General features: G+C 47.5%; 2 protein-coding genes across 13 annotated transcripts in view; one reads left to right on the top strand and one right to left on the bottom strand.

Annotated features, from left to right (window-relative positions):
• Positions 1 to 1,468: 1,468 nt before the first annotated feature.
• On the top strand, positions 1,469 to 9,323 carry LOC146342228 (uncharacterized). 2 transcript variants are annotated; one of them, XM_084805935.1, is made up of 3 exons: positions 1,469 to 1,583; positions 3,143 to 3,337; positions 6,129 to 7,502. In XM_084805935.1, the coding sequence occupies exons 2-3, from the start codon at positions 3,308 to 3,310 to the stop codon at positions 7,500 to 7,502; spliced, it is 1,404 nt and encodes a 467-aa protein (XP_084662061.1). In that variant the 5' UTR covers positions 1,469 to 1,583; positions 3,143 to 3,307. The 2 variants fall into 2 exon arrangements, with proteins under 2 accessions (XP_084662061.1, XP_084662062.1); XM_084805936.1 differs by lacking the exon at positions 3,143 to 3,337 and having other exon boundaries at positions 6,129 to 9,323.
• A 1,916-nt stretch (positions 9,324 to 11,239) lies between these two features.
• The window catches only part of TGFB1I1 (transforming growth factor beta 1 induced transcript 1), a 31,555-nt gene continuing 15,615 nt past the window's right edge, over positions 11,240 to 27,179 (bottom strand). For 5 of the 11 annotated variants that reach the window (XM_084805924.1, XM_084805923.1, XM_084805922.1 and 2 more), the window contains exons 7-13: positions 26,383 to 26,479; positions 25,228 to 25,327; positions 23,757 to 24,005; positions 21,308 to 21,481; positions 18,693 to 18,774; positions 16,952 to 17,100; positions 11,241 to 13,274 (exon numbers count right to left, since the gene is read on the bottom strand). In XM_084805924.1, the coding sequence (XP_084662050.1) occupies positions 13,008 to 13,274; positions 16,952 to 17,100; positions 18,693 to 18,774; positions 21,308 to 21,481; positions 23,757 to 24,005; positions 25,228 to 25,327; positions 26,383 to 26,479 (1,118 nt within the window). In that variant the 3' untranslated portion in view covers positions 11,241 to 13,007. Of the gene's footprint in view, positions 13,275 to 16,951; positions 17,101 to 18,692; positions 18,775 to 21,307; positions 21,482 to 23,756; positions 24,006 to 25,227; positions 25,328 to 26,382; positions 26,480 to 27,179 lie in introns of all 11 variants that reach the window. The other 6 variants (XM_084805929.1, XM_084805927.1, XM_084805928.1 and 3 more) reach the window with 3 other exon arrangements.

Genomic DNA, 27,179 nt, shown 5'->3' with positions numbered 1-27,179 from the left:
CTTCATTCTGCCAAAGGAGAGTGGGAAGGGTTAATCTCCTTCCCGCTCCCCTTCGGCAGGATGGCAGCTGCTCCAGTGCCATGGCTTCCTCTGCTATGCCTGGCAGAGACTGGCTCAGTTGCTCTCGGTGGCCACAGCAGAGGCTGGATAGGACTGGAGCTGAGAGAGAAGTGCCATGGAACTTCCCCCTGGGTTCCCATCCCATCCTGCTGCCGCCCCCATCACTGCACACAATGGAAGCTCATCAGGGCAGCAGGAGTCTGCTCAATTATCAGGCAGCTCGTGCACCCCAATGGATCGTCTTGCACACTCCCTGGGGTGTGTGCACCCCACTTTGGAGACCACTGCGATAGGCCTCACCACCATGTGAAATAGCAGGTTGTGCAAAATAAGACCCAAGAATGCTAAACAGCACACAACTGGAACACACAAGTGTAAATTGTATAGTATTATAATATAAGGGAACAAAACAATGCGTATACAAAAAGGACCACAAGAATAACAGTGCAATACAAGGAACAGAATTATACAATGTAGATGAAACTGTGGCTAAATGAAACAAGGACAAACTATAATTAATTGCAGCTGGAAGAACTGCTGTGGATGTTATGGCCTTCTGTTTACAGGAATCCATATGTACTCCTGTTTCACAACAGGCTTCGTCAGAAGTAAAAATCATACCACCTGAAAATGAAGACATCACATATCCATACCAATACCATGTGCACGGTAAATGATATTATCCTCCTTTGAGGTAGCACATCACATCTACTTAACACCCAGTTCTTCCAAAGAATGCTGACTAGAAAACAAAAATAACTTAAAACTATACGAAATTGAACAAAAAATATTTAACAGTTAGAGAAATATAGGCAAATATTCATCTAGGGAGTGATTCAACCACAGCTCTATTTGGGTAGGGTCAGCCCACAACTTTTAAGTCATGTTTTTTTTTCAAGATTGTGGCATATCCGGCAGTTAGCTAGGTTTGCTGCTTGCACTATTTTCTCTAGCCTTGGTTGTAGCGGGTGTAGTGGGGCTGTCTAACACGCACGCACACTCAAGCACAATACGAGTGGGGAAACCTGTGAGCCGGTAATCTGTGTGCCCGCTCAGTGCGCTGCCCAGGTATTAACTGTAGATGGGCAACTTCAAGGCCCCAGCGCTCCCTTCTTAGGTTTCTTATGGCTCTTCACCTTTAAACCTGACTTGGACTGGAGAGCCCTTCAACCAGAGGACACTTTTAAATAGAGGACTGCCCTCCGTAAAGCGGGTCAGCTGGCCACCCTAAAACTCTACAACAAAAAGATGGGGAGCAAAGAGTTAAAACCACCGAGTGGCTAGGGTGTGCCTAGCTCTCTGTCGGCCAGCTTGCTGATCCTGGAGATGGTGGTGGTGTCAGCAGGAAAAGGGCGGGGGGCTCTAATAAAGGTTGCACCTTCCTCTCTGCCCCCCCCCCCGCCAGCTACCAGATGTCTTTTGCTCTCTGGTGGATGCTTTAAGCCACCAGGTGAGGTGGCCTTTGCCAGGAGCCATCCTGAGGGGGTGATGTCAGTCAGGGGCATAAGCGCTCCCTGAGTGCGGTAAGTTGTCGTCAGGGTCCACGGCTGGGGGTGGGAAATGAAGTCATTTGTGGCTGCAGGGCGGGGAAATCCCGTTGCAGAGGGAGGCAGCCGAGAAGCGGAAAGGCGTGCGGATGGAGGCTGAGGCAAGGAAAGCCTCCACCCGTGGGGCAAAAAAGAGGGACCAATGAGGTGCGGAGAGAGAGTTGCAATTCTTAGCAGTAAACTGTAATTATACTATATTAACATACATTTAGGGCGCAATCCTATGCATGTTTAGACAGAAAGAAGCCCTACAACTCCCAGCATCCCCCAGCCCGTCATGCTGTTGCAGGGAGTTGTATGACTTCTTTCTGTCTAAACATGCATAGGATTGCATCCTTAAATACAGTATTGTTATGTGTGTATATCTTATAATATGAACACACAACACACACACACACAGAGCGTCTCTGTCTTTAAAGCAGGGGTTGAGAACTTGTGGACCTCCAGATGATGAGGAACTACAACTCCCATAATCCAGTGGCCATGCTGGCCGAGGCTGATGGGAGTTGGAGTCCAACAACACCTGGAGGACCACTACACTTGGACTTCTCCTGTTTTTATCCACAAAGTAATCTCCCATAAAAACTACAAAGGCATATTCCATTAAAGTTGTATAAAGAAACACTCCTCTATTCAATGTATTACATTGTGTTGTATCTTTGTCCTTTGTTTCATATACATATACCTTCATTAGTATATGTGCATCCAATAGTACCAGAAGCTGCTGCCTGCCATAGTCCTCTAACCTGGTTTTATTCGAAGAGCTGACACTTTTCTCTGAGAGAGTTTGTGATACTCTGTATTTCCTTCCTACTTTTGTTTAAAATAATGGAGGGAACAATCCTATGGCTGCTAGACAGCGGCTAGATGGCCACAGAATATGCTGTTTGCTGGGAACCGACCTTGGAGCCCACGCGCCGAAGTCGGTTCCTGGAAAACTGACTTCCCCCCATTTCTGCACTGCCTTGGAGGCAGCATGGAGAAGCCCCATCCTCCAGAAAGGGGTGTGGCTGGGGGCATTTCGGGGCAGAGAGAGCGGAACTGCGTGTACGACACATCCTGTGTGTCCTGCAGTAGCCTCCTGTCCCACTCGTCCCCCCTGCAGCTAGACAGCCACAGTCAGCTGTCTAGCAGGAAAAGCAGGGCAGGAGAAGCGTGGAGGGAACCATCCCCCCATGCTTCTCCTGCCTTGCTTTGGATAGGCGGTCGCCTCCGAGTTCAGAGGTGGCCGCCTATCTAGATAAGATTTTGCCCTAAGCTTAGATAGCTGGGGTGTGTGTGTGTGTGTGTGTGTGTGTGCATGCATGTGTTAGCTTTCAAAGCATTTCATGAAAAGCACTAGCAACTGCTACAACAATCCTGTAATGTAGGTCAGTATTATTACCCTGATATTGTAGCTGAGGTATGTGGCTGAGAATGAAAAAGTAAATAATAATGGTAACTTTTAAAAAGTGTTAAACACTTTAACTTCTTGAATGGATTTATTCCTACAACAACTTTGTGAGTGAAACATCCGTGATGCTCCCATTTTACAGACAGAGAACTTTAGCTGACAAAGAACACAATTTGCCCAAGGCCACACGATGGTCCATGACTCAGGTGCTGCTTGAACACAGATCTCTGAGCAATGATGTCATCAGGGCAGGACTTTGGGTCAAAGTCAAGGCTCCATTCAGCAAAATGAGCAGAGGGCCCATCAAATGCAGCATGGCTGCTTTCAACATTTTAAAGTAAGTGAAGTAATACACATTACCATCGAAAGAGGGGAAGGGGCAGCTATAAGATTATGTCATCCCAGATCGAAGTTCTCCTTTCTGACCACTGGACCATTTTAACACTAAGAAATCAAAATGTATTATGTTTTCTGGCCATAAAACGTTTACTAAATTCAGATCCCTCCCCAAGACTTTCCTTTTCCATGATGCTTTTGGCAGAGTCCCTTAGTTCTCATTTCCTGCTTTAACTCAGCTGGTAGCTGATGTGCAACTGAAAATAACACATATTGTTTCCTTTTTTAGCCCTGCCTCCCCCTTCTCTGCAGTTGCATCTCTGTTGAATTTTAGATTGTAGGTGCTTTGAGGCAGGTACCTGTACTCCGTAAAGAGCCAGGGCATTATATAAATAAATAATAAATGCTGCATAAGGGAATAACCTTCTTTTCTAATAATAAACCAGAGTGAAACTCTACACCCAAATATGTATTTGTCAAAATGAATAGCTTTTCTCAATTATATTTATTGCATTTTACAACAACAACAAAGCACAGTCATTACTTGGAACTATATTAGAACCAATTTCATACACTTATTGCTACTCTCATATTGATTGTGTTCCGTAGAAACTTATTTTTAAAAAATGAATATTCCAAAAATTCTGAAATTTTGTCTATCTGAAAACATACTTATCAGTTATATTGCCTGTCCTCACTCTTACAAAATAGGTGAACTTGATCAGCTTCATATGCTCTAAAATACATGGTGATTGATCACACATCCAAAATAAATAGATATTCAGAATAAAAATTGTGACTAAGCATAAATACCATTAAAAATTTACATGAAAAAGACTATATTAGTCTCACAAATCACAAGCCAAAGTAGTCCAGTGATTAGTGTTGGACGTAGATGGGTTCAAATCCCTATTTAGACCATGAACTTCAACTGGGTGGGCTTGGGCCACTCACTCTCTTGGCCAAAGCTACCACACAGAAACCTTCCTCTGTTTTCAATATTAATAGGCCGTTCTGTAACAAAAACTTCTCAGGGTGGCTTATAAAACAGGAGCAAATTCAAAGCAACAATAAAAGAGTAATACATTAAAATGTGAAACAGCTTTAAAACAAATTCCAGATTAAAATCAGAACCAAAGCGTGGAGAATAAAATATAAGAGCTGAAAGTGATTGAAAACCTACATCAAGATTTAAAAGTCCTGGGAAAATAAAGATGTTTTTCCCTGGTCCTGAAAGGACATGGAGAGAGCAATCCTATGGCTGCTAGACACTGTCTAGAGGGCCATAGGATATGTTCACGGAGCGACTGAAAAGGGGCAGGGCTGGGGGGCGTTCCGGGGCGGGGAGAGCAGAGCTGCACATACGACACATCCAATGTGTCGTGTGTCGTACGGCAGCTTCCTCTCCTGGTCGGTTCCCCTGCCACTCCTGCCGAAAACGGCTGTCTAGCGAAAAATAGCAAGGCAGGAGAAGCGCTGAGGGAACATTCCCCCTATGCCTCTCCTGCCTCGCTTTGGATAGGCAGTCGCCTCCGAGGTTAGAGGCGGCCGCCTGTCTAGTTAGGATTGCGCCCTAAGGGACCAGGCGATCCTGGGGGCAGATTCCATAACCACAGTGCAACTCCCCAAAAGGCCCTTTCACTCATAGCCACCTACTGCACCTCACCTGTCAGGGGCACCCAAAGAAGGGCTTCCCACAATCTTGATCTCAGGATACCTACCTGTGGGAAGAGGTGATTCTACAGGTACTGGGTTCCCAAGCCATGAAGGTTCTTGAAGGTCAAAACCAGCACTTTGAATCAGATCCAGAAATGGACTATGAGCTAGTGAAGAGGTCGAATACCAGTGTAATATGTTCATAATGTCCAGCCCTAGTTAGCAGTCCTGCTGCCATATTGTGTACCAACAGAGGTTTCTAGACTGTTTTTAAAAGCAGCCCCATGTACAGCTCGCTGCAGTAATCCAGATAGGAGGTTACTAAGGCATGGACCACTGAAGCAAGGCTCTCCATCCTTAGGGTCATAGGTGGTGTACCAGCCTAAGCTGGTAAAAAGAAATCCAAGCTGAGGAGGTTCCTTGTGCCACCATGGACAACAATGGATCAGTGACCCACCCAAATTATAAAGCTGGTCCTTTGGGTGGAGTGCAACCCCCTCCAGAACAGGTTGAACACCTTGCACCTGGGCAAGGGAACGACCCACTAACAGTACCTCTGTCTTGTCTGGGTTGAGCCCTCACTTTTTTGGCCCTCATCCAGTCCATTATTTCAGTAAGGCACTGATTTCCACTACCTTACTCAGGTTTGACGAAAAGGAAATGTGCATATTGATGACACCACATTCTAAAGTGCATATTGATGACACCACATTCTAAATCCCCAGATGACCTCACTCGGTGGCTTCATGTAGATATTGAACAGCCGGTTATGAGGATTAAAGGGCAGGAGATAACCCCCTCCATTTACCCCTGAGCTGCTTTGAGGGGATGGTGGGATATAAATGTGGGAAGTCCATTTGGGAAGGGGCCATAGCTTAGTGTGATAGAGCATATGTTTGCATGCAGGGGGTCCCAGGTTTGATCCCTGGCTTCTCCACGTAAGGCAAGGAAAGAATCCTGCCTGAAACCCTGGAGAGCCACTGCCAGTCACTGTTGACAAATACTGGGCTAGGTGGACCAAGGAGCTGACTTAGTATAAGGCAGCCTCCTATGTAAGTAAATGAATAAGACTTGCACATGTGAACAGAACCGTTATGAAGCATGCTCAAACCCATCTCTCCAATCTTATCCTCCAGGCTCCTAGAATGGAACAGGAAGAGGATTTGATGATCCAAAGTTTAGAGGATATACCTGAGGCCCCTGGAGGACACACAGCGGATGGTGAGTGTGATGTGGAGGAGCTTGTGGATGGGATGGCCCCCTACAAGTGTTCCACCTGCAGAAAGAGTTTCACAAAGACTTCCAACCTTGTGCAGCACGAGAAGATCCACACCGGCGAGAAGCCCTACAAATGCTCCCAGTGTGGCAAAAGGTTCACCCGGAGCAACAACCTTGCCGAGCACGAGAGGATCCACACGGGAGAAAAACCTTACAAATGCCCCGAGTGTGGTAAGACCTTCAATCGTAGCTCCATCCTGCTTAGACATCGGAGAATCCACACTGGCGAGAAGCCCTACAAGTGCCCCAAATGCGGGAAGAGCTTTGACGAGAGTGCCAGGCTCCGGGTACACCAGAGGACTCATGTGACTGAGATGGCTTACCTCATTGACAGCAACGGGGAGGCCACAGCCATTGAGGCTGGTGACGTGGCTCACAGCTGCTCCGACTGTGGCAAAACGTTTAGCCTGTACTCCAACCTGATTAAACACCAAAGAATTCACACGGGGGAGAAGCCTTACAGGTGCGTCCAGTGTGGGATCAACTTCAGCGAGGCCTCTAATCTGATTCGTCACCAGAGGTACCATGCCCGGGATAAACCTTACAAGTGCCCCATGTGCCAAAAAAGCTTTGGCCAGAGTTCGCACCTCATTCAGCACCAGAGAATCCACACTGGGGAACGGCCTCACAAATGCCCCGATTGCGGGAAGAGCTTTATTGAGAACTCCACTCTGAAAAAGCACCAGCGAATCCACACCGGAGAGAAGCCCCACCGGTGCATGGAGTGTGGAAAGAGCTTCAGCCTCAGCTCCCACCTGGTGACGCACCAGAGGAGCCACACCGGAGAGCGGCCCTACAAATGTGAAGATTGCGGCAAGGGGTTCACCGATACGTCATCCCTCATTATCCACAGGCGAAGCCACACAGGGGAGAAACCGTACAAGTGTGACGTGTGTGGGAAGGGGTTTGTCCTGAGCTCTGTTTATCTGAACCACCACCGGACTCACACGGGAGAGAAACCTTTTGGGTGTCCTGACTGTGGCCGGGCCTTCCGCCAGTGGTCACAACTGGTCATCCACCGGAGACTCCACACGGGCGAGCGGCCCTACAAATGTCCCTATTGCGACAAGGGCTTCTGTGACAGCTCCACCCTGACGAAACACAAAAGAACCCACACAGGGGAGAAACCCAACACTTGTGCAGAATGCGGACTCAGCTTTGGCTCAAGAGTGCTGCTTCTGGAACATCAGACACTCCATGGGGAAGAGGCATCAGCTATGGGCATTCTGTAGGCCTGGGAAGGCCATTTAGAACCTTACCTTACAAACGGTATTTCTTCATACAGTATTCCAAGTGATTAGAGTGTATGGCATAGCTCTGCTGGCTGTCTCTCACTTCTGTAATTCCACATTCATTCTTGACCTTTTGCTCCAAGTGCTGGTAAGCATTGCAGCCTTTGCCCCTTTCCATAGTGTGAGGTGAGTTGGTTGCTGGGCATGCAAATGGGTTGGAGATGAAGGTGGTCATTGGAGTGATGGCTAATGACATCACACAGGAAATGATGCCTCTTTGAAGCAGAGGAAAGCAGAGTTATTCCTCTAGTCAGTTTCTACGATTGAAGACATTGCAGGGAGGGGGGCTCCCCCAAATAAACATTTCCGGGTTCCCTTCATTCAGCTTTCAGATGATGTGTCTACCACCTGTACCAGTAAAATAGTTCAGATGGAGACAGTGGACAGACCCACAAAGTGTAGGACATTAAGCTGTTGAGGATCAGCAAAGATAAGCTCTTTGGAGAGAGCAAGCCTATGTCTCCTAGACAGCGTCTGGGGGAGATAGGATTTTTCAGTTTCCCAGCTCCGAGCTCGTAGACAGCTCTACAAGCTCGTAGCCAGGAAACTGTGCTCCCCACCCCCTCCCCCTCATAGCAGGGGCAGGGAGAACTGCCGCAGCTACCCCTCTGTGCCCATCTGTGTGCGTAACACAGAGCATAGACAGGGTGAAAAGGGGGCATTCCCAGGGGAGGGGAGGGGACCGCAGAAACTGTTATAGACTGCTTCTTGTGTGGTCTCCACTCCATTCCTGCCCGCTCCCCGAAGCTGTGCTTGGACACCAAAATCAGGCGTCTAAGGAAAACTGCAGGGTAGACAGAGCATGAAAAGAATAATCTCCATGCTTCAGCCGCCCTGCATTGGATAGGCGGTCACCTCCGACTCCAGAGGAAGTTAGAGGCAACCATCTATCTCAGTAGGATTGCACCCTAAGAGACTTTTTTTTTAAATTCCAATGGAAATAAATTCTTTCCTCTGTTGTTTCTCCATGTAAAATTTGGAGAATATAAGGGGATAGCAATTTCTCTAGCATAGCACTATTATTAAGGGTTAATAATTACTCTGGCTGCTATTTTTTCTCACATTCTACTTGGTGCTGCAAAATATTTTTGCTCCTTGTGAAAGGGATATCTCTCAAGATATTGATTATATGAAAGGGGTCCAAAGTGCTGCCTCCAAAGCCCTAAGCTGGTCAGCATGTTTGTGAAAAACAACACATTTTTAAAAATTGTATTTTGAAAATGTAAATTTTGAAGTACACTTCGGGCTGGTTTGGACATAACACTAAACCATAATTTAATGTTCTGAGGATAAGCCTAGCCTCCCCACCCCCCAGCACTACACTACACTGAGGTGTAGTTTGGAAGCTTTCATTGGCTTTTTAGATTAATCACAACTTGCCATATCATCTGAACCTAGACAAACTGTAGTTAATCTTAACTATGGTTTGCTGAAAGGAGCCAAATTCAAACCATTGTTTTAAGAAGCTAGCTTGTTTCAACAAACCATAGTTAAGATTAACCACAGTTTAGGGTTTAGATGTAACGCTAAACTGTGGTAAATCTAAAACAAAAGTGTTTTGGCCACACTGGAGGAGAAGGAGGAAACATGCAAGCTCTTCACTGGAGGAGAAGAGGAGGAGGAAACATCCAAGTCATCCTCATAACGCTTAACCAGGTTTAGTGTTATGGGCAAACTGGGCCTTTGTTTTCAAAATTGGTTCCTAAGCAGATACTATGTTAAAACCAAATGTTTCAATCTAAAATACTATTTTTTGAGTTTTATATACCCTGTCCTCTGTTGATCTTGTTTTGGTCTGTTTCATCTGCAAAATATTTTGTCCCGTGTTGAGATTTCCTCATCAGGGGAAATTGAGTGCACCCTGAAGGTTTGCAAGAACTGAGTGCTCAATTTGTGTGAGCTCCCAGCAAGAGCTCCCCTGAGAGTTAAGAGAAGCCAAAATCCTACGAAAAGCAAAATTGAGAAGCTGGAGACAGATGGTCAAGGGGGTACAAAAGTTGACCGGAAACCACATTGGATTTTGGGAACAGTCTGTGACAGCCTTGTCAAGAAACAATGAAGAAGCATGGACAATGCTGATGTCACCTCATAGCCTTAAAATCCTTGGCTGGCTAGGGAATGCTGGGAGTTGAAGGATTATTTCTGCCTAAACATGTATAGGATTGCACCCTTAATCTGCTAATTTTCTAAAAATTTTGGTAGATGAAGAAAATGTCCTAAATTAATTGCGAAGCAATTTTTTTAAAATGCTTATGTTTTTTAATACAAGTTCTTGCAAAAACCGTGAGTGGCAGGCACCATTTGATGAGGCAAGTCTTCACCCAGGCAGAAGAAAAATGCGTCTTCTGGGATAGTACCTTCTATGGCATGACTATGTCGGCTTGTAAATAAGCCCACAGACGTTTCTAGTCTGCTGGAGGCTGGCAGAGGAGAGACACTGTCCCTCTTGCAGCAGCCTGCTGCATGTTTATGCTGTGTGCAGAGGGGAGACAGAGAATTCCGCCCCGCCCCCCCCGCCCCCCCCCGCCAGCCTGCTTTCTCTCACCTGCATGCATTTCCTGATACAAGGCTGGGTTATCCATCATCAAAAAAACAACCCACCCACCCCCCTGCAAGAATACTAAAAAAACCCAACCACCCTTCACAGGCAAGTTAATGCAGGCTTAACTGAAGTGCAAATGGTTAATAGGCCGAGTTTTGGATCCATGATTTGTCTTCCATGAACAGAAAGGTTCCACTTACAGAAGGTGCCTCCGCTGGGTTTTTAAGGATTTATCCCCTTTCCCCCATTCAGCAGGGCCCACCAACCCTCTGTGCATCTTTCTGGGGGGGCTGGAGGGGCTGCCATGGAGAAGAGGGAGCGGAGAAATTGCTTCTGCCAGCCCAGTTGCACGTACCTAAATCTGGATCCAAGTCCAGGATTGCAGCCCCATTTCGCACACCATCTGGATATCACAAGTGGGGGTAATAAAAATAAAATGTCTAATGGGCTTCTGAATGAAAATCTCCAATATTTGTTCTGTGGTACCCCAGCTCCTAGAGAGGGAGTAATCAACTGAAGCCCTCTGAGCCAAATCTAATCCTCCAAAAGGGATTCTTACTGGCCCAGACATTGTACAAACTTTGAATCAAAAGAGATGTAGTAGAAATGAGGCCAGAGAACTTTGCTGGCAAGGCACTTTCAGGTTGATGGGGGGGGGGGAATTGAGGTGCTAACCTACCACCCTTAACTTGCTCCTTAAAGTTGTCCTTCAGTAAAACAGAATTACTGACCAGGGTCCTACTGGAGATAGTTGAAGCTGTTTGTGCTATACTTTACAGATTTGGGTTGGATTGGCCCTAAACTAACTTAGTTCCTCTTGGGACCCACTCAAGCCAATGGGACTTAAGTAACAACTAACTCATCCCATTGATTTCAGTGGGAGCTAAGTGAAACTGACACTGCAATCCTATGCATGTCTACTCAGAAGTAAGTTCCAGTCCCACGAGACTTGATCCAAGGTAAGTGGATATAGGATGGCAGCCTTGACCTTGATCCATCCCATTCAAATTATGGGTGATGCATGTGTGATGTGTGGTACTTTAGAAGAAGTGGATCATATGTTCAAAGACTTGACCAGATGACAGCTTTCTCAGGGTTGATTTTTTGTTGACAGCATTAAACCAGGGGTGGAGGAAGTACCAACAGCAATGCCCAAAATAACCTCTAAACCCAAAATAAGTTTTCAGCCTTCACGGTACTAGGGGAAAGCCTCCTGATAGCTTGAACAGGGGTGGCCTAGATTTTGCGGTGCAGTGTTGTTCAAATCCCAGTTGCTTAGTAAGCCTGCAGCTGCAGTCCTGAACTGAATAAGGAAACAGGACCTGTCAATAAGGAAGCCACTTCAGCTTCCTTGATTTCTGCTTATTTTGCAGTTGTTACTAGCTTAGAGAGCCTCTGCCCATAAAAAGGTGGCAACCCTAGCAGTGATGCCCTTAGGTAATTACACCACACACCCTCGCAAAGGTCTAGACACACTCTAAACACAGCACATCATGCAGGGCGTCTGGCAAGGGTTTTGTTTGTTTGATGTGAATTTTATTATATAACATACAGCAGTGAGAAGTTAAAAAGTTGGCATAGAAATCTGGCGGCAGAAGGAAGAGCTCATGCTCCTTGGACTCCCGGCCTAAGTTGCGTCATAATAAAAGCCTCAATTTGGGTTAAAGATTAAAAAACCCTGATAAATCAAAACTGCAAGCTGAGGCATATTCCCCTTCCCTAGTTCCTCCCCAATTTTATTTTTAGTATTTGCAACCCTGGACATTTTTCAAGCACAACATGTGAGGGCGGGGGGGGGGTGCCACTTCCTTTTCCTCCGCGCCAGCCAGTCATCTACCCAAAGCCCCAAAAAGAGGAGACTCCACTCCTACCAAACCACTAATCTGCTTGGAACAATCCACCACCCCCGCCCGCCAGCCCCAGGGAAGAGAGGCACATCCCAAATGCCACTAACCTCTCACAATCCTTGGGGTTGAATCAAAGCTGTATGCATGTAAACTCAGCTTAAATCAGCCTTCCCCAACCCGGTGCCCTCCAAATGTTTTGGACTGCAACTCCCAGTATTCCTGACTATTGGCCATGCTGTATGGCGCTGATGGGAGTTGAAGTCCAAAACATCAGGTGGGCACCAGGTTAGGGAAGGCTGCCCTAAACCTTTGCCCAAAAAAGGTTGGGCCAAGAAGATACTATTGTCCCTCCCCTCTTGCAGTAGAACCATTTTAGTGTCAAGGTCATAAGTGCTATAACACAGCCCTGGAGTGAAGTATCTCCATCCCCTACCTAGACATGTACTATATTGCAGCAATATGAAAATATCCCAAATAACCTGGAAGTGAAGGGATTTCCCCACACCCATCTCCCAGCTGAATGGCTTTATGGCTTAGGATAGCCGTGTTGAGGGGGAGTGGCTCAGGTGCTTCCCGTCCCACACTACTGGACAGAAACTGTGAAAAGAAACTTTAAGGGAGCAGAAGCATGGCCTCCTGAAAGCCCCGCCTCCTGCCTCAATGACATTGCCAGCTGGTCTTGTGGGTGTAGCTTAAGGCACTGCCTCCTGTCTGAAGTGCTGGCATTGTGTGGGTGTGGCTTAAAGTGGCATGTGATGGGGTGGGGGTTAATGATTGGCTGCTCATGCTGTGACAGGCTCCTGAGTAGAGTGGGAGGAGCGGATAAAACCTGCTTCTCACCATGCTCGTTTTTGCGTGTAGCTCTTATCTAGATGCGTGGTTTTTGGCATCGGTGTAGTGGCTCCAGTGATGAGGGACAGAGCTCATAAGGCACAGGCCCTCCCACGTGCGGCAGTGGGCATGGCTCGGTCAAAGGTCGGGGGCCACAGGCCCTCCCCTTTCCCCACGCTGGCGGTCAGCGTGGCTTGGCCACGGCAGGGCCGAGGCGCCTCCTCGTCACCCGAAGAGCTTGACGAAGCAAGGGTGGCAGTAGGGCTTGTCGTTCTGCTCCTTGAAGGTGCCCTTGTTGAGCTGCTTGAGGCAGAAGGCGCAAACGAAATGCTCCGGGTGGAACTTGCGCGCCATGGCCGTGATGCAGCGGCCAGTGATGGGCTTCTCGCAGCCCGAACAGAGCGAACCCCGCTGCTTGTGGTAGTGGATCTCGCAGAATGGGCGGCCGCCGTGTTCAAAGAAACTGCCATTCACGAATGGCGTGTAGCATTCCTGCAGTGAGAAGGGTGGAGAGGAAGATGATGGGCAGGAGGGAGAGTTGCTTAGGAGCCACTACACTTGCACCCCTATAGTGCTCCCTAAGGTTGCACGTATTCTGCACGCGGGCGGGGGGGGTTGCCACACAGGTACAGGCTCCCAACGGCAGGAACGGCATTTCACGGCGTGAAAATCACTACAAGTTTCTTCGCTCTGCAGCTCTAGGCTCTTCTCTTTCCTCCCTTCTGCCCTATCTCCCTACTTTTTTTGTATTCGATCGATAAATATTAATTGGCATAATTCATTGTGATTTACAGTATTTGAATATTTACTTTCTCTTGAAATAGAGGACACAGTCCTCTTCTACAGACAGTGATAGGTATCACCACAGTGCATGGCTCATAATGCAAAATCTAGGAAGAAAAATCCTGGGACTATGAGCTTACATTATGCAAACAGCTGCTTTTTCCCCACTGTTAGCCATTCACGTTTCTAGTCCTTGGGGATCTGAAGAAAAGCCAAGTAACTTTCCACCTCACTCTCAGCAACTGACAACTCATAAGAATATAAAAGAGCCCTACTGGATCAGACCAAAGGTGCATTAAGTATAGCATTCCGCTTTGCTCAGTAACCAACCAGATTCCTCCAGCAGGCTAACAATTAAGGCAATATCTCATATTCCCACTGTCGCTCTCCAGCAACTGGTATTTAGTGGCATGCTGCTTCTGAACCTAGAGGTTCAGGTTCAGACACTGATGGATCTATTCTCCATGAATATGTCTGATCTCCTTCCAAAACTATCTAAGCAACAGTCATTAAAATTCTAAAACCCAGAGTAGGGCAACGCTTTTATTAGGCCAGCCAAAATACTGAAGGTATTCTTCAACTATAGATTTTGGAGTGTTGCTTGTGGGCCAACAAAGCCACCTTTGCTTTTTCTGTGGGCCTGTTCACATGATCTCAGAGGGGGAAATAAGCCATGGTGGCTTATTCCCCCTGCCACTTGTGCCGGGGGTATTTACATAATTAACCTTGCCAGCGCACCTTGCCATATCATACAAACCCGGTAAGGGTGGCTTCTTGCCATGGTTAACAAGCCATCCCAGCACCCTAAAGCAGCCCATGCTGCCAATTTGGGGGGAGGGGGAGGAAAACAATGGCACTTTCAGCTATAAAACTGCAAACAAGTTATATTTAACCATTTTAGCATTATAGAGGCAAGCCAGCAATTAGAAGAATCTGGGGCACCCCGCAGAATGCAGCCCACAAGGGGTGTGTGTGACTCAGGTGGCAAAATGGCCCTCCTATATTTATCCACCTCTGTTCCATATGACAATCACTTCAGCTGTAGTCGTGCTTTCTACCAATTTACCCAGAATGGACTGTAACGCAGCCTTCCCCAACCTGGAGCCCTCCAGATGTACTGAACTACAACTCCCAGTATCTCCAGCCAGCAGTATTCCCAGTCATTTGCTGTGCTAGCTGGGGATGCTAGGAGTTGTAATCAAATACATCTGGAGGGCTCCAGGTGGGAAAGGTTGCTGTAAGCTAACTGGTGTCTAATTTCCAGGCTCCCAGTTCCCTTTTTAAAAAACTCTAGTGTTATGTTGCTTATTTCCCTGCCCTCTTGTAAGGAGGCCAATTTTAGTGATAAAATATTTTGAATATTTTCGGTAGAAGACTAGCATGCTACATTTAATTTCTTTAAGAATTCACAGGTGGCCACCAACTGGATCTGGTGACTTGTTAATTTTTGGATTTGGCAAAAAGCCCTAGAACGTCATTTCATCATCTCTACTTAACTCAGTTTTCAGATGCCGTCCCTAAAAAAATATTAGTGAAGACTGGCACGAATTCATTCAACTTCTCCTTTAGCACCCCTTTGACATCTAATGGTCCAACTCCCCCCCCCCCACTCGTTTCCTGCTTCTTATGCATTTGAATATATTTGTTGTTGTTTTTAGCAGTATGTTCCTCAATATTTTTTCACTTGAATTATCATCAGCTTGTTTTTGTTACTCGAGTTTGTGCTACTTTTAACTTGGGCAAGACTTTCATTTTCACACATCCTTGATTCTGCTCATAAACCACAGCAAGATCCTCTTGGATTTGATGGCACGTGCAGCATACATTATAGCTGACCTTTTATTATTGTGGTTTTAAATAACCTCCACATTTGAAAAACTTCAACAACAACAAAACCCTTGAGAAATTTGACCCGGTTGACTCTGGCTTTTAATTTCCTTTTGATTATTGTTTTAAATGTTTCCTCTTTGGAAATAAAAGGTCACCGTGTTGGATTTTCTTAGCAACTTCCATTTACATACATTTTGAACTGTGGTTGCTCTTCCTGATCGGGTTAACTACGCTTGCATCTGGGCCTGGGCACTATTCAGTATTAAATCCAGGGTCTTTTCCATTCCATGATCAACTGTGCATGCCATTCATTGGATCTAGAAATTGGGTCTCTTTGTCACAATCTGAACATGCATTTACCTGATCAATATGTGGATAGTTGAAACCATCCATACTGCAAAGCCTACTCCCCTTTCATAGCCTCATTTGTGGATGGTGAAAGTGTGCAGCCATTTTGGCAATTTGTAAGGAGGGCAGGAGAAATTCTTTTTTTTTTTTCCAGTTCAAGGGCATTACCAGGAAAAGTGGCTTTTTAAAATTCTTCCTCATTTTTCAGCTTTAGAAGTAGTCCACTCCAAATGCAAGTGGAAGTGATGCCCCCATTGGCAGTTTGGCATCTGCCATTCCCCCATTCAGCGCTTCCCTTGGAATGACATTACTACACCGTGATGGGGTGGCTACGTGCCCTAATTTATAAAGGACAGTCCTCTATTTGGACAACTATAAAGGACAATCCTTGATTAAGGCATCCCCTGTTTCAGGGATGGGCACTACGCAACCTGCAGGCCAAACGTGGCCCGCCTGACTTTTTTTGTGCCCCCGCCACCCCCAAAATTCAGTGGTTCAGGGGGTAAAGCTGCAAAAGAAACCTTAAAAGGGTTAGCTCCTTAAAAAAACCCCAATAATAGCCCCTTTTAGTTGCCACTGGCATGCCTCTGAATTTCAGCAAATTCAGTGGCACAGGGGTGTGGTCCTTGATGGGGCCTAGGGGACAAAATGGGCCCCCTACCCCAAGAAGAGATACACCCATGCTCTGGTTGAAGGGCTGTCCAGTGCAAGTTTGGTTCAAAGATAAAGAACAAAGAGAGCTAGGACCTTGAAGTTGCCCGTCAACCGTTAGCGCCTCAGCAGCAGGCACACAGGTTATCGGGTCACTGTCTTTCCCACAGGGGTGAGATGGAATGTATGTCTATTTAAATTACAGTAATTATGACTATGTTTGCATCTATACACATACTAAATTGGCATATGCCACTATGTGCCCTCTTCTGATCATAAACAAGTGGCCGGCCTAATCATTCCAAGAGGGCATCATGGGTGGAAGTAGAAGCCACCGGCTGCTGGTAAGAGGTTCACTGCCACTTGCCTCGGTGGCAAAACTACATTTAAATTAAGAGAAGGGGAGCCGATGACAGCTTCCACTGCTGCTCTTCCCACCAAGCCAATTTTCCCAGAAAAAGTTTCATCCATATTTTGGTTAAGCACTCATTCTCGAGAACTTTTCCTCCCCTCTGGCTGCCTCCCCTCCTGCACTCCCACGAGACGCTCGCTCTTACTCTGCAAACAAAGCATTCTGGGTGCCACAAGGCATTGAGGGCCGAGATGTAGTTCTCCAGGATGGCCTGGCTGCACCCCTGGCAGCGGGTGGAGAAGAGCTCGTAGAAGTCCTGGCGGCAGTACTGCTTCCCATCCTTCTCATGAAAGCCTGCAAGGGGGGCGGGGGACATGGAGGCAACAAGGAGGTGAGCAACAACAGTGGCGATTTTGATGGGATGGGACTGGGTTATATTAAACAGTAATGACCTGAGACTGGGACTCCTGCTCATAAGAATAGAGGCCTCATCCAGATGTGCCAGTAACGGTGCCAGTGGCACTTTTGACAGGGTTTAATGGTGGTGGGGCCTACTCTGATCGGGGGTCAGCAGTAGGCACTTTGGAGAGAGGTGTTCCGTTCATTATATCAGCCTCTAAGCCCAAATGTACACACGTTACCTGGTGTGGTGCCACTGTGATCTAAAACCACACGGGCACCTCTCTGCACAGTCAACCACTTTCATGAGCCCCTTTGTTCTGGAGAGGTTCCCCCAAATGTTTTAATGTCTGCCCAAACCAAAGGCTTATCTGACAGGTAACCACATGGATAGGCACTTGTGTGGCTAGGAATTTTGGCAGCAGCTGGTGCCACTGAGGCATTGTGTAAAGAGCCTAAATCATAACGCACAGAAGGTAACGCCTGTTAAAGAGTCTCTTAAACTGGCTAGGCCATGAAATGGCTTATAAATGGGGAGGGGGGGTAATTAAAACTAAAATGATTTTTGTGAATATGATGTTACAATACTATATATAAGAAAGAATGATGTAAGAATCTAATACATGTATATCTCAGCTTTCCAAGGAGTTCAGGGCAGCTTAGCTGGTTCTACCAGAAGGTAAATCTCCAGCTGTTTTAGCCTTTTAACTCCCAGTTTTTCTGACCACTCACCATGCTGGCAGGGGCATCTGGGAGCTGAAGTCCCAAACATCTGGAGATCTGCCTTCTGCCCACCCTTACAACAAGCCTGCCAGGTAGGTCAGGCTGAGAGCTAGTCTCAAGCCTAAGATGACCCACTGAGCTTCATGGCTGAGTACCTGGGACTCCCTACTCCCAGTGTGACATTCTAGCCAAGGGCCGTGTGGTCTTTTTCAGCCTGAGGGCCGCATTCACTTGCATATAACATTCCAGGGGCTGCCTACCATGGTGGGCGAGGCCAAAGGCAAAAGTGAGCATGCCCAAAGCAACATTCTCTATTGCCCTATTGGCCCTTCTCTCACCCCACTTGTCCCTCTCCCGCACCATCCAGCAAGTAGCTTTTTCTTATTTAAAGGTCCCATTTGAGGAAATGGGACCTTTTTAAAAAGCCTGATTGCTGTAGGGGGGAAATCTTCAGGGATGGCAGTGTGCTGCCACTCTCCCCGCAAAATCCACCCCATGCAGCCATTAACCTAAGGGGGAAAGGTCCCCTTTGTGTAAATGGGATCGGTTTTCTAAGGCTAATTAGAAATTTTCTAATGCCCAGGAGAGGGCAGGGATAAGGAGTGAGGCTGTGGGTGAGAGGTTCCCCATCCCTGCTCTAGCCATGACATCACATTGGCTCTCATAATGTTCTGGTACTTGACATGCAAACTGTAAGTAGGCCCATAATGCTTGACCCCATCATCCCAATCTGCTTGCAGGGGGGATGTGTTTGCTGGCTGTCTCCCCCCCACTCCCCCACCCCTGTTCAGCATTCCAGTGGCAGCTGCTCGACCAGCACTCACCTTCCTCCCCAAAGGGCCGCCCACATTTGACACAGCAGAAATGCTCTGGGTGCCAGTTTTTATCCAGTGCAGTCACCATTTTCTGAATGAGTCAGATGGATGCATGGGAAGGGGAGAGGAAAAAGAAAATGTCTATGAGGAAGTAGCACCTTGCTGACAGTGCACCAAACAGGATATTACAACTGCACATTTCCCAGCAGCAGTCTATAATGGGTTTTTGTTCCTTTACCCCGGGCCCGGCACTGCATTCTTCAGGCTGGACTGCACTGCACTCTCTGAGTCCTCACATACTTGAGCACATTTGTATGGTGTGACTCAGCACAGCATCAATATCCAGACGCCCCATCACTCTATGCTATTATTGTATCCAGTGGTGTAGTGGTAACTATTGAACTGCAGCACTCAGCATAACATAGCCATGCCCCTAAAAAGAGTCTAAAATGCAGGCAGCTGTGTTGATCTATATATGTGTGTGCACATGCGCGCGCGCCCATAAGCACACACACACACACACACACACCCAGGAGCAGCAGTACATAGCATAATATCCAATGTATTAGGATTGGGTGACAGTCATAGAATAGTGAGCTGGCAAAGGGCAGTGTAAGGGTTAGCAAGCTGGACTTTGGCTGGAGAGAACTGAGATGGTTTGAGAAAGGGAAAGAGAAGGACATAACATGTCCTCAAACAGCATAAGACCACCAGTTCAAGGTTTTCTAGGAGTTTCTTTTCCCAGCACTAGGGAGAAGCATTTTATCTCTAAGAGCATTTCTACTCCAGGCAAAAATCCTGCAGCTTCACTGGGGCTTTCTGCTTCTGTTTTCTTTGCAGGATATGACAGGCTCCTTTAGATAGCAAACACATGATGTGGAATTGAAAACTTCCTTTCTCGACAATGCTCTATATGTTCAATGAAACAGAGCCATCTAGTGGCTGAATTATAGAGCTATGCTGGCATTGCACACTGCCGATATGGCGCATTAATTTTTATTTAATCTTATCTCCCATCTTTTTGAAAGCAGGATAACCAGGGGAAAGCGTGGGAGACATCCTGGAGGTTAACAACGTCATGTAAAGGACCCGCAAACTTCAGTGAGTGACCAATCATGAGTGTGCAATAAATCACTCGTGTAGAGAAGTCCAAAGCCATCAAGCCAGTTCTAGCAGTTTTCACCTCCATCAGGAGCAGGTCTTTTGGAGAGCTCATGGGTCTTAATTGCCCATTCAAGACCAAGCCACTCCTAAATGCTTTGCATTACAACAGGGAACAAAACATTGTTGCTGGGCAAATCCATTTCCCCCCAGCTGGCTCCTGTAAGTTTTACAGCTATGCTCAGAGGGAACAGGGAAGCCTGAGGGTGGGGTGGTGGTGGTGGTGACAGATGACATCATCGTCCCTGCTAATGAAAAAGCCCAGGAACTTCACCCCTGCCTCCACTACACCTCTAGCTGTATTCAACTGCATTTTCAAATGGTGTAAGCCATTTTGGGTTACACTGCATTCTCACCCCCCTCTTGGATCACCATGCACACTCCCACTGTGAATTTCATTGCAGTAGGCTGTATTTTCAAACAGAAATTTGAATTTCAGTTCAGTTGCTCAACTGCCCTGCCCTGGACTGTATCTTTTAAGTGCCACCTATGCTACCTTGCCATTCGAAATGCCGCATTTTATACATTGGACAGCACCACAGGGCATTATTTTATCACCTGTTCCAATGATGCAGGCACTGCAGTGGGTCACACTTCAAACACTGCATAATACTGTGCTGTGGTGTCACACTGCAATTCCTAATACTGTATGCCACGACCATGCAATGAACTGCAGGGCTGCCATTTTATGTTTCGGCAAGGAGGGGGGCAAAGAAATTTCAATATTGGGGAGAGGGCAAGATTCACAGAAAGGGTTAAAGGCCTGCTCTTGAGATAGTCAAGATTAAAGTGCAAAAAAAGCAGTGTTTTTAAAGAGCATTTGATGCAATTACTTCTTTACACCTCGTGATGACCAAAGATCCAGGCACTCCTGAGGAACAACCATGTGCTCTGAAATACAGGGGAGGGCAACTGTATCCCCCTAGGATGGCCAGCTATGACGTGCCAAAAAAAAGGGCATGCATCACCAAAAAAGAGGACAAAGGGGACACCTATTTGCATAAAAGCTGCATGTGCTAATTTATCTGTATAGGTGCAAAGAAATAATTATTATAATTTAAATAGAAATGCAGTTCATTTCATCATAATGTGAAAGGCTATGACCAGGTGACCTGCATTACCTGCATGTTCTGTCTGCTGTCCAGGTGTTAATTGCTGATGTACAACTGTTCATGTGGTTCTATATTTTTACACTAGAATTGGATGGGATAGCTCTTTAATAGAGGATACCTTCAAATAGAGGATGATCCTCTGCAAAAGAGGACATGTGCCCCCCCCACACACACAAAATGAAGCCTCTAGTGCAGTATACCTCATGGAATTGGGAAGGGAGGGAAGAGAGTGAAATAAATGAACAAATGCCACTCAAAAAGATTGTCTCACAAAACTCTTTTAAATATTCAACTCGCTCAGAACTGCCTTGGGCAGCAGGGAGCAACAGCCAAGGGCTGAGGGCAACTCACATCCAGGATGGGTTCATTACAGAGTCCACAACGGGGAGAGAAGAGCTGGAAGTAATCCCTCTCACAGTAGGGGGCGCCGTCCTTCTCAAAGAAATTGCTGCCCCCCATCTCCTTCTGGCAATGAGTGCAGACAAAATGTTCTGGGTGCCAGGTGCTCCCTAGTGCTGTTACCACCTGGGCAAAGAGAAGGAAGGAAGGGAGGAAGGAAGGGCCAGGGAAGGGAGGAAGGAGGAAGAGCCAGGGAAAGGAGAGATACATTTGACTCAAGGTAATGAGACAAGACAAATCAAACCACTCCTCCACTCTTCCAAATTTCCACTACTCCTCTACCTTCTTACAGACTTTCTATCGATGATGATGGCCATCATCCTGTTTCTCCTCTTATCCTAAAGCAGAGGTGGGCAACTTGTAGGCTAAGAACCTGGAGGGCCACAACTCCCATAATCCCTCACCACTGGCTAGGGCTGATGGGAGTTGTAGTCTAAACCATATGGAGGGCCACAAGTTGCCCACTCCTGTCCTAAAGACTCAGACTGGGTTACAGAACAGTCTTGTGTCAATCCTACTTCACAGAAACCTGGCAAAGCAGATCAGAATGTGATAGCATGGCCTTGCCCAAGGCCACCTCGTAACCAAGGAGCAGGGATGCTGAACCGAAGCTGCCCATGACTAAGCAAAGCACCATAATATGCCACTTCCTCCCTCCACAGGACCACAGTGTGTGGGAGAGACCCTGAAGAAAGGTAAAGGATGCCAGGTTCCATGGTATGTGGGAATGACTGGAAGTATATGGGTATATACCATGGCAGTTGGGAATGGTTAGAAGCTTCTGCAAGGATTCTATATCAGTTGGGAACAGACGGAAAAGTCTGCGAAGGCCCCATGATAGTTGGGAATGGCCAGTGCCCAAGCATAGTTTCTCTAAGCCCCATATGTAACTGCAAGATGGGCCCCTCTCTCCCGTCCCTGCAATCCTTTCTCTGTTTTGCAAAACTGGAAGACTAATTAATGTCTTTTAACTTCTTCTTTTGTTTAAGCTCCTTATATTTCTGGCTCTACTGCTTGCATTTATTGCTAAACAAGGCAGCAATGACAACTGCTATTTAGGGCAGGGGTGGGCCCCCCAGATGCAGTTGGACTACAGTTCCCATCATCCCTGACCTATTGGCCATGATGAAAGTGGGAATCCAACAATATTTAGAAGCTTCTGCCAGCTCTCCAAAATAGAGGACTGCCCTCTGTAAAGTAGGACACCTGGCCACCCTAAGAAATGCCAGCAGGAACTCTGGGCCTTGCTGTTTTTGAGAGAGACGTCACACATCTGTCCCACAACTACCAAGAGTTTTCGGGGAGGGGATGGCGGTGGGAGGGGCTGAGCCAGCATCCCACTGTCTGGTATGTTGCTTGTTCAGTCCTAACGCTGCATCTGACTGATCCTAGCAAAGCTCACAAGATCTGAACACCCCATATAGACATCGGGAAATAAGTTTGCAGAAGCATCAGCAAGCATGATCTACACATTTTAGCTTCTACTTTGCTGTGTTCATGGGCTTCCAGGCTAGGTGGTCAATTGGGGCCTGGTGAAATGTCCTCTTCCTCCCCGCCCCCGCCGCCCAACGTTTGGGCCCTGGGAATGCCTGGAAGTATCTAGGAGTGTTCCAGCCACAAAAGTTGTGAATGGGTAGCAGACTCAACAGCTTCTAGAGCAGGGGTGCATAACTGCAGACCTGGGGACCACATGTGGCCCTTAAAGGCTTTTCCTGTGAGCCTCCAAGGATGCCCTGCCCCCTGCCCCACCGCCAAAGCCCCCCTCCCCCATGGCAATTTCCCACTGCTTCTACTTGCCCCCCCTCTCGCCAGAGATCCTCATGACATCACTGCTAGCAATGAAGAAAGTCCCATCTGTATCTGGAGTGTTGGGGTGTTTGCTTGTGCGTGTGTGTGTGTGTGTGTGTGTGTGTGTCTGCGGACATGCCTGTGGCCCTGACCCACAAGCCAGCATCACATGCAGCCCATGGGGCTGAGAAGGTTGTGTGTTCCTGTTCTACAGCAAGGGTGGGCAAAAAAGTAGATCTCCAGCTGTTTTATACTTCAACTCCCAGCATTCTTGACCACTGGCCGTTCTGGCACAGGCTTCTGGGAGTTGAAGTCCCAAATATGTGGAGATTTACCATCTGCCCACCTCTGTTCTACAACACCTGCAATGTGGACAGCTTCTGCATGGCTTCCACGGCAGCTGGGCATGACAATGAAGATACAGGAGGATCCCACAGCCATTGAAAATGGCCAGCAGCATTCAGCCAATGATATGGCTGAGCAGACCCTCCCTAATTCCAAACGGACCTTTCTTCCTCCTCCTAACCTCCCTCTGTTCCTGCCTTTGGCTATCGTCACTCCCCTCCCCCCGGCCCTCCAGACCTAAGCCCGTTCTCCACCGGACGGCGCTCACCTGCCCCGCGATGGGTTTCTGGCAGGAAGCACACAGCCCCTTGGCCGTGGTGGAGATCCCTTGGCGGCTGAGGTCTGACTCCAGCAGCACCAGCATGCTGTCCAGATTCCCACTCGGCTGGGCCGGCGACGTCTGGGGGGACGTGGCAGGGGCGCTGGGACAAACAGATGAGACCACCGGCAGCTGCGCAGAGGACACGCGGGCAGGAGCAGGTGGTGGTGATACTGTGGTGTTGGAGGCGCCTGGGAGCTAGAATGTCAGGGACCGAGAGTCAGAGATGCTTAAGGATCGCCAGGCAAGGCCTGTTGCCATTTCCAGGTTTATCACCTTGCCCATCACATCCACCTGGTTCAGTTTCTTTCTAGAATGGAGCAGCCTACCTTGATCGTAAACAGCAGTAAGAACGAGCCAGGAAAACAGGAACCGGTCTGTGGCTATTTCTTTGATTTCGGGATTAATTTTCTAGGAATACAGAGCAGCCACCCCCAACCTGGCGCCCTCCAGATGGGCTGGACTATGACTCCCATCAGCCACAGCCAGCAACTGGGGGTTATGGGAATTGTAGCCCAACACATCTCCAGGTTGAGGGTGGCTGGTTTAGAGCAAATTGCTAGCAGCAGCATCCCCAAACCTGCAGGGGTGAACCACTTTCCACCTTTTATTAGCAGGAAGCAGCAGGAGGTGTCTGTTCTGTGCCACGTGGGGAAGATCTGGGTGAATTTAAAAGATGCTTTTTAGGTAAAGTCAACTCAGGACCATTTAAATCATATCCAGAGGAACTGGGTGAAAACTACCCACAGTTTGTCTGAGAAAATTCATGACTAGCTAACAGGTGAGTGGAACTCCTGGTGATTTTTTTCTAGAGAAGTTTCACATAGCTTCATGCCAGGCCAAGAGCTGACATGTCCATCCAGGGCCTTCCATCCTGACTAAGAACATGGAAAACAATGCAAACTGTATATACTTTGTGCTCTAAAAATTACATCCAAATTCTGAAGCCAATTCTGCACCCAAAAAAGCTGACCTCTACAGAACAAACAAATGTACAGGGCTTGTTTTTTCATAATTCTGCTTCTGCTGTTTATTTTATTTAGGCATTTAATTCCTATGCTGCATTTCCTAGACTTGAGATCATTTGAAATGGTGGAGGGTGGGGAGAAAGACCAATGCAGGACACTGAATTGCTGCTCCTACAAATCTTGTTCAAACACACACACTCATGCACATGCTATCTAGTATCTCACTCCCACATGGCTTCTGCAATTTTATCAGTCTTTGTTGCCTCTCTCTGCAGTCATAAGGACTAGGAACTTGCCTTAAAAAAATGAAATCTGGGTTTTTCAGGATGCTGAATTCTGCACCCAATTTCTGCATTTGTAAGTCGCTATGGCTGAACTGCAAAACCTGAGAATACCTGCTCCCCCGACACACACTTTCCTCAGCCCCAGCACTACCCAAGCTCCATACTCACATTGCTCTGGACCCGGAAATCCGACAGAGAGGCCATGAGCTTGTCCAGCTCCAGGGTGGCCGATGTAGCAGATGGCTTTGCAGGTGTAGGAGCCGCTGACCTGGGAGTAAGATCACACTGTGAGGCCGGGGACGGACAGATGATGACAAGGCAATATGGTTCTCCCAATATCAATCTGATTCTGAGATATTTTATAGACACTTTACTGTAGAGACAGCTAGTCCAATCCAGGTTTAGGAGATGTGGTTATGAGTTCCTATCCCACTTCAGTAGCCAACTACAGCCCCAGAGGTGGCTTCTGAACCTTAAGAGTGGCATTGAAGGGGAAAATTCCAACAGTGCAGCTTCTCTTGCCCCTGCAGCACTGCAATGGGAAAAGCTGAAGCTGAGAGAATTCTCTCTTCTATGTGACCCTTAAAGATACAGAAAGCCTCTAAGGTGCTGGGGCTGGCAACACCAAGTCCCACCTCTGCCACAGACTCCTTTGGTAGCCTTCCCTCAGTTCCTTAGCCTGCAAAATGGGAATAAAAGGTAAAGGTGTCCCCAACCAGTCGTGTCCGACTCTAGGGTGCGGTGCTCATCCCCGTTTCTAAGCCGAAGAGCCAGCGCTGTCCGAAGACGCTTCCGTGGTCATGTGGCTGGCATGACTGAACACCGAGGTGCACAGAACGCTGTTACCTTTCCCGCCGAGGCGGTACCTATTTATCTACTTGCAATTTCTTGCTTTCGAACTGCTAGGTTGGCAGAAGCTGGGACTGAAGACGGGAGCTCACTCCGTCATGCAGCACTTGGGTCACGAACTGCTGACCTGCCGACCTTCCAGTCTGCAGTTCAGCGTCTTAACCACTAAGCCACCACGGTCCTAAAATGGGAATACCCATAACCTGTCCTCCAAGGGTTGTTGCGAGGGTGACTCCAACAGGGAGTTAGCAGTCGAACTTGTTGCATCGAAGGCAACATTTAGATGATATTTTCAGATCCTCTTAGGACTAGCAATGGGAAAGGAGAAAGAAGGCCAGTTCTATTCAGCACGCAGATTGCTGGGATAATAACAGCTGCTTGTAACGAAGATCTCTTGCCTGGACCCAAAATGCAGCTACTGCTGGGGCAAATGCCTTTGTCTGTTAATAATCCCCCTCACTGCCATCCACGTACCGTGATAGGGAACCACCATCTATAGAATCTTCCAGCCGGTCTTTGCCCTTGTCCCCACCAGGGCTTTTGTTGGATGGGAACTGGGACATTATTTCATCTGAGAGGGAAAAGAAGCAAAGGAGAGAGAAATAAAAGAAACCCTTTTAGTCACTAGCCGTTTCAGATCCTTGCCATCAGAGGGCAGCACTGCCATACTTCTAGGAGCAAGAGGGCAGGGCACGTGCTTAAGCAACAGTTAGGCACAGAACCTCTTTCAGCACCAGGGCTCAGGGATCACGGGAAACGGTAACAACATGGTAGTGGTGCCCCTGAGAATGTCCAGAGAGCCCCTGGACATGCTTGAGAAAACAAGCCTGTCTAGGATGAGATAGAAAGGACTTCCAGAGTTAAAATTGCCAGGTTTCACCAGGTATTTCACCTCCACTCCTGTAGTAAGCAGGAGTCTGGTTTTGCCTCCCCACATGCAGCGGAGGGAGGTGTGCGGGCAGAGGGGCCAGTGGAGGAATGGAGCAGGAAGCACAGTGACTGTATCCTTCCCTCTGGGATTTTTAAAGGTAGAGGCCCCCACTCTGGGTTGAGACCGGGCAACCTTGTGCAAGTCAGGACACAACTTCCAGGCCTGCTTGAGCTAAGAATGACTAATTTGGGAATGAAGAACCAGATAGGAAGGAAACGGAGGTTGTGACATGTTCCTTTGCAGGACATAGCAACACCACATGGGAACGCACAACGCATGCAGCAAATCCCGCTGCTTCCAAACAGAGGACGCTCCTAAAAAACCCTGAAGACCCGGAGTA

Source organism: Heloderma suspectum, chromosome 6 (genome assembly GCF_057233095.1).
Source record: "Heloderma suspectum isolate Gila_16-S chromosome 6, 16-S_ref, whole genome shotgun sequence".
NCBI classification, from domain to species: domain Eukaryota; kingdom Metazoa; phylum Chordata; class Lepidosauria; order Squamata; family Helodermatidae; genus Heloderma; species Heloderma suspectum.
The sequence above is the reverse complement of the archived record's forward strand: the minus strand, read 5'-3'. Positions and strand labels throughout refer to the sequence as shown.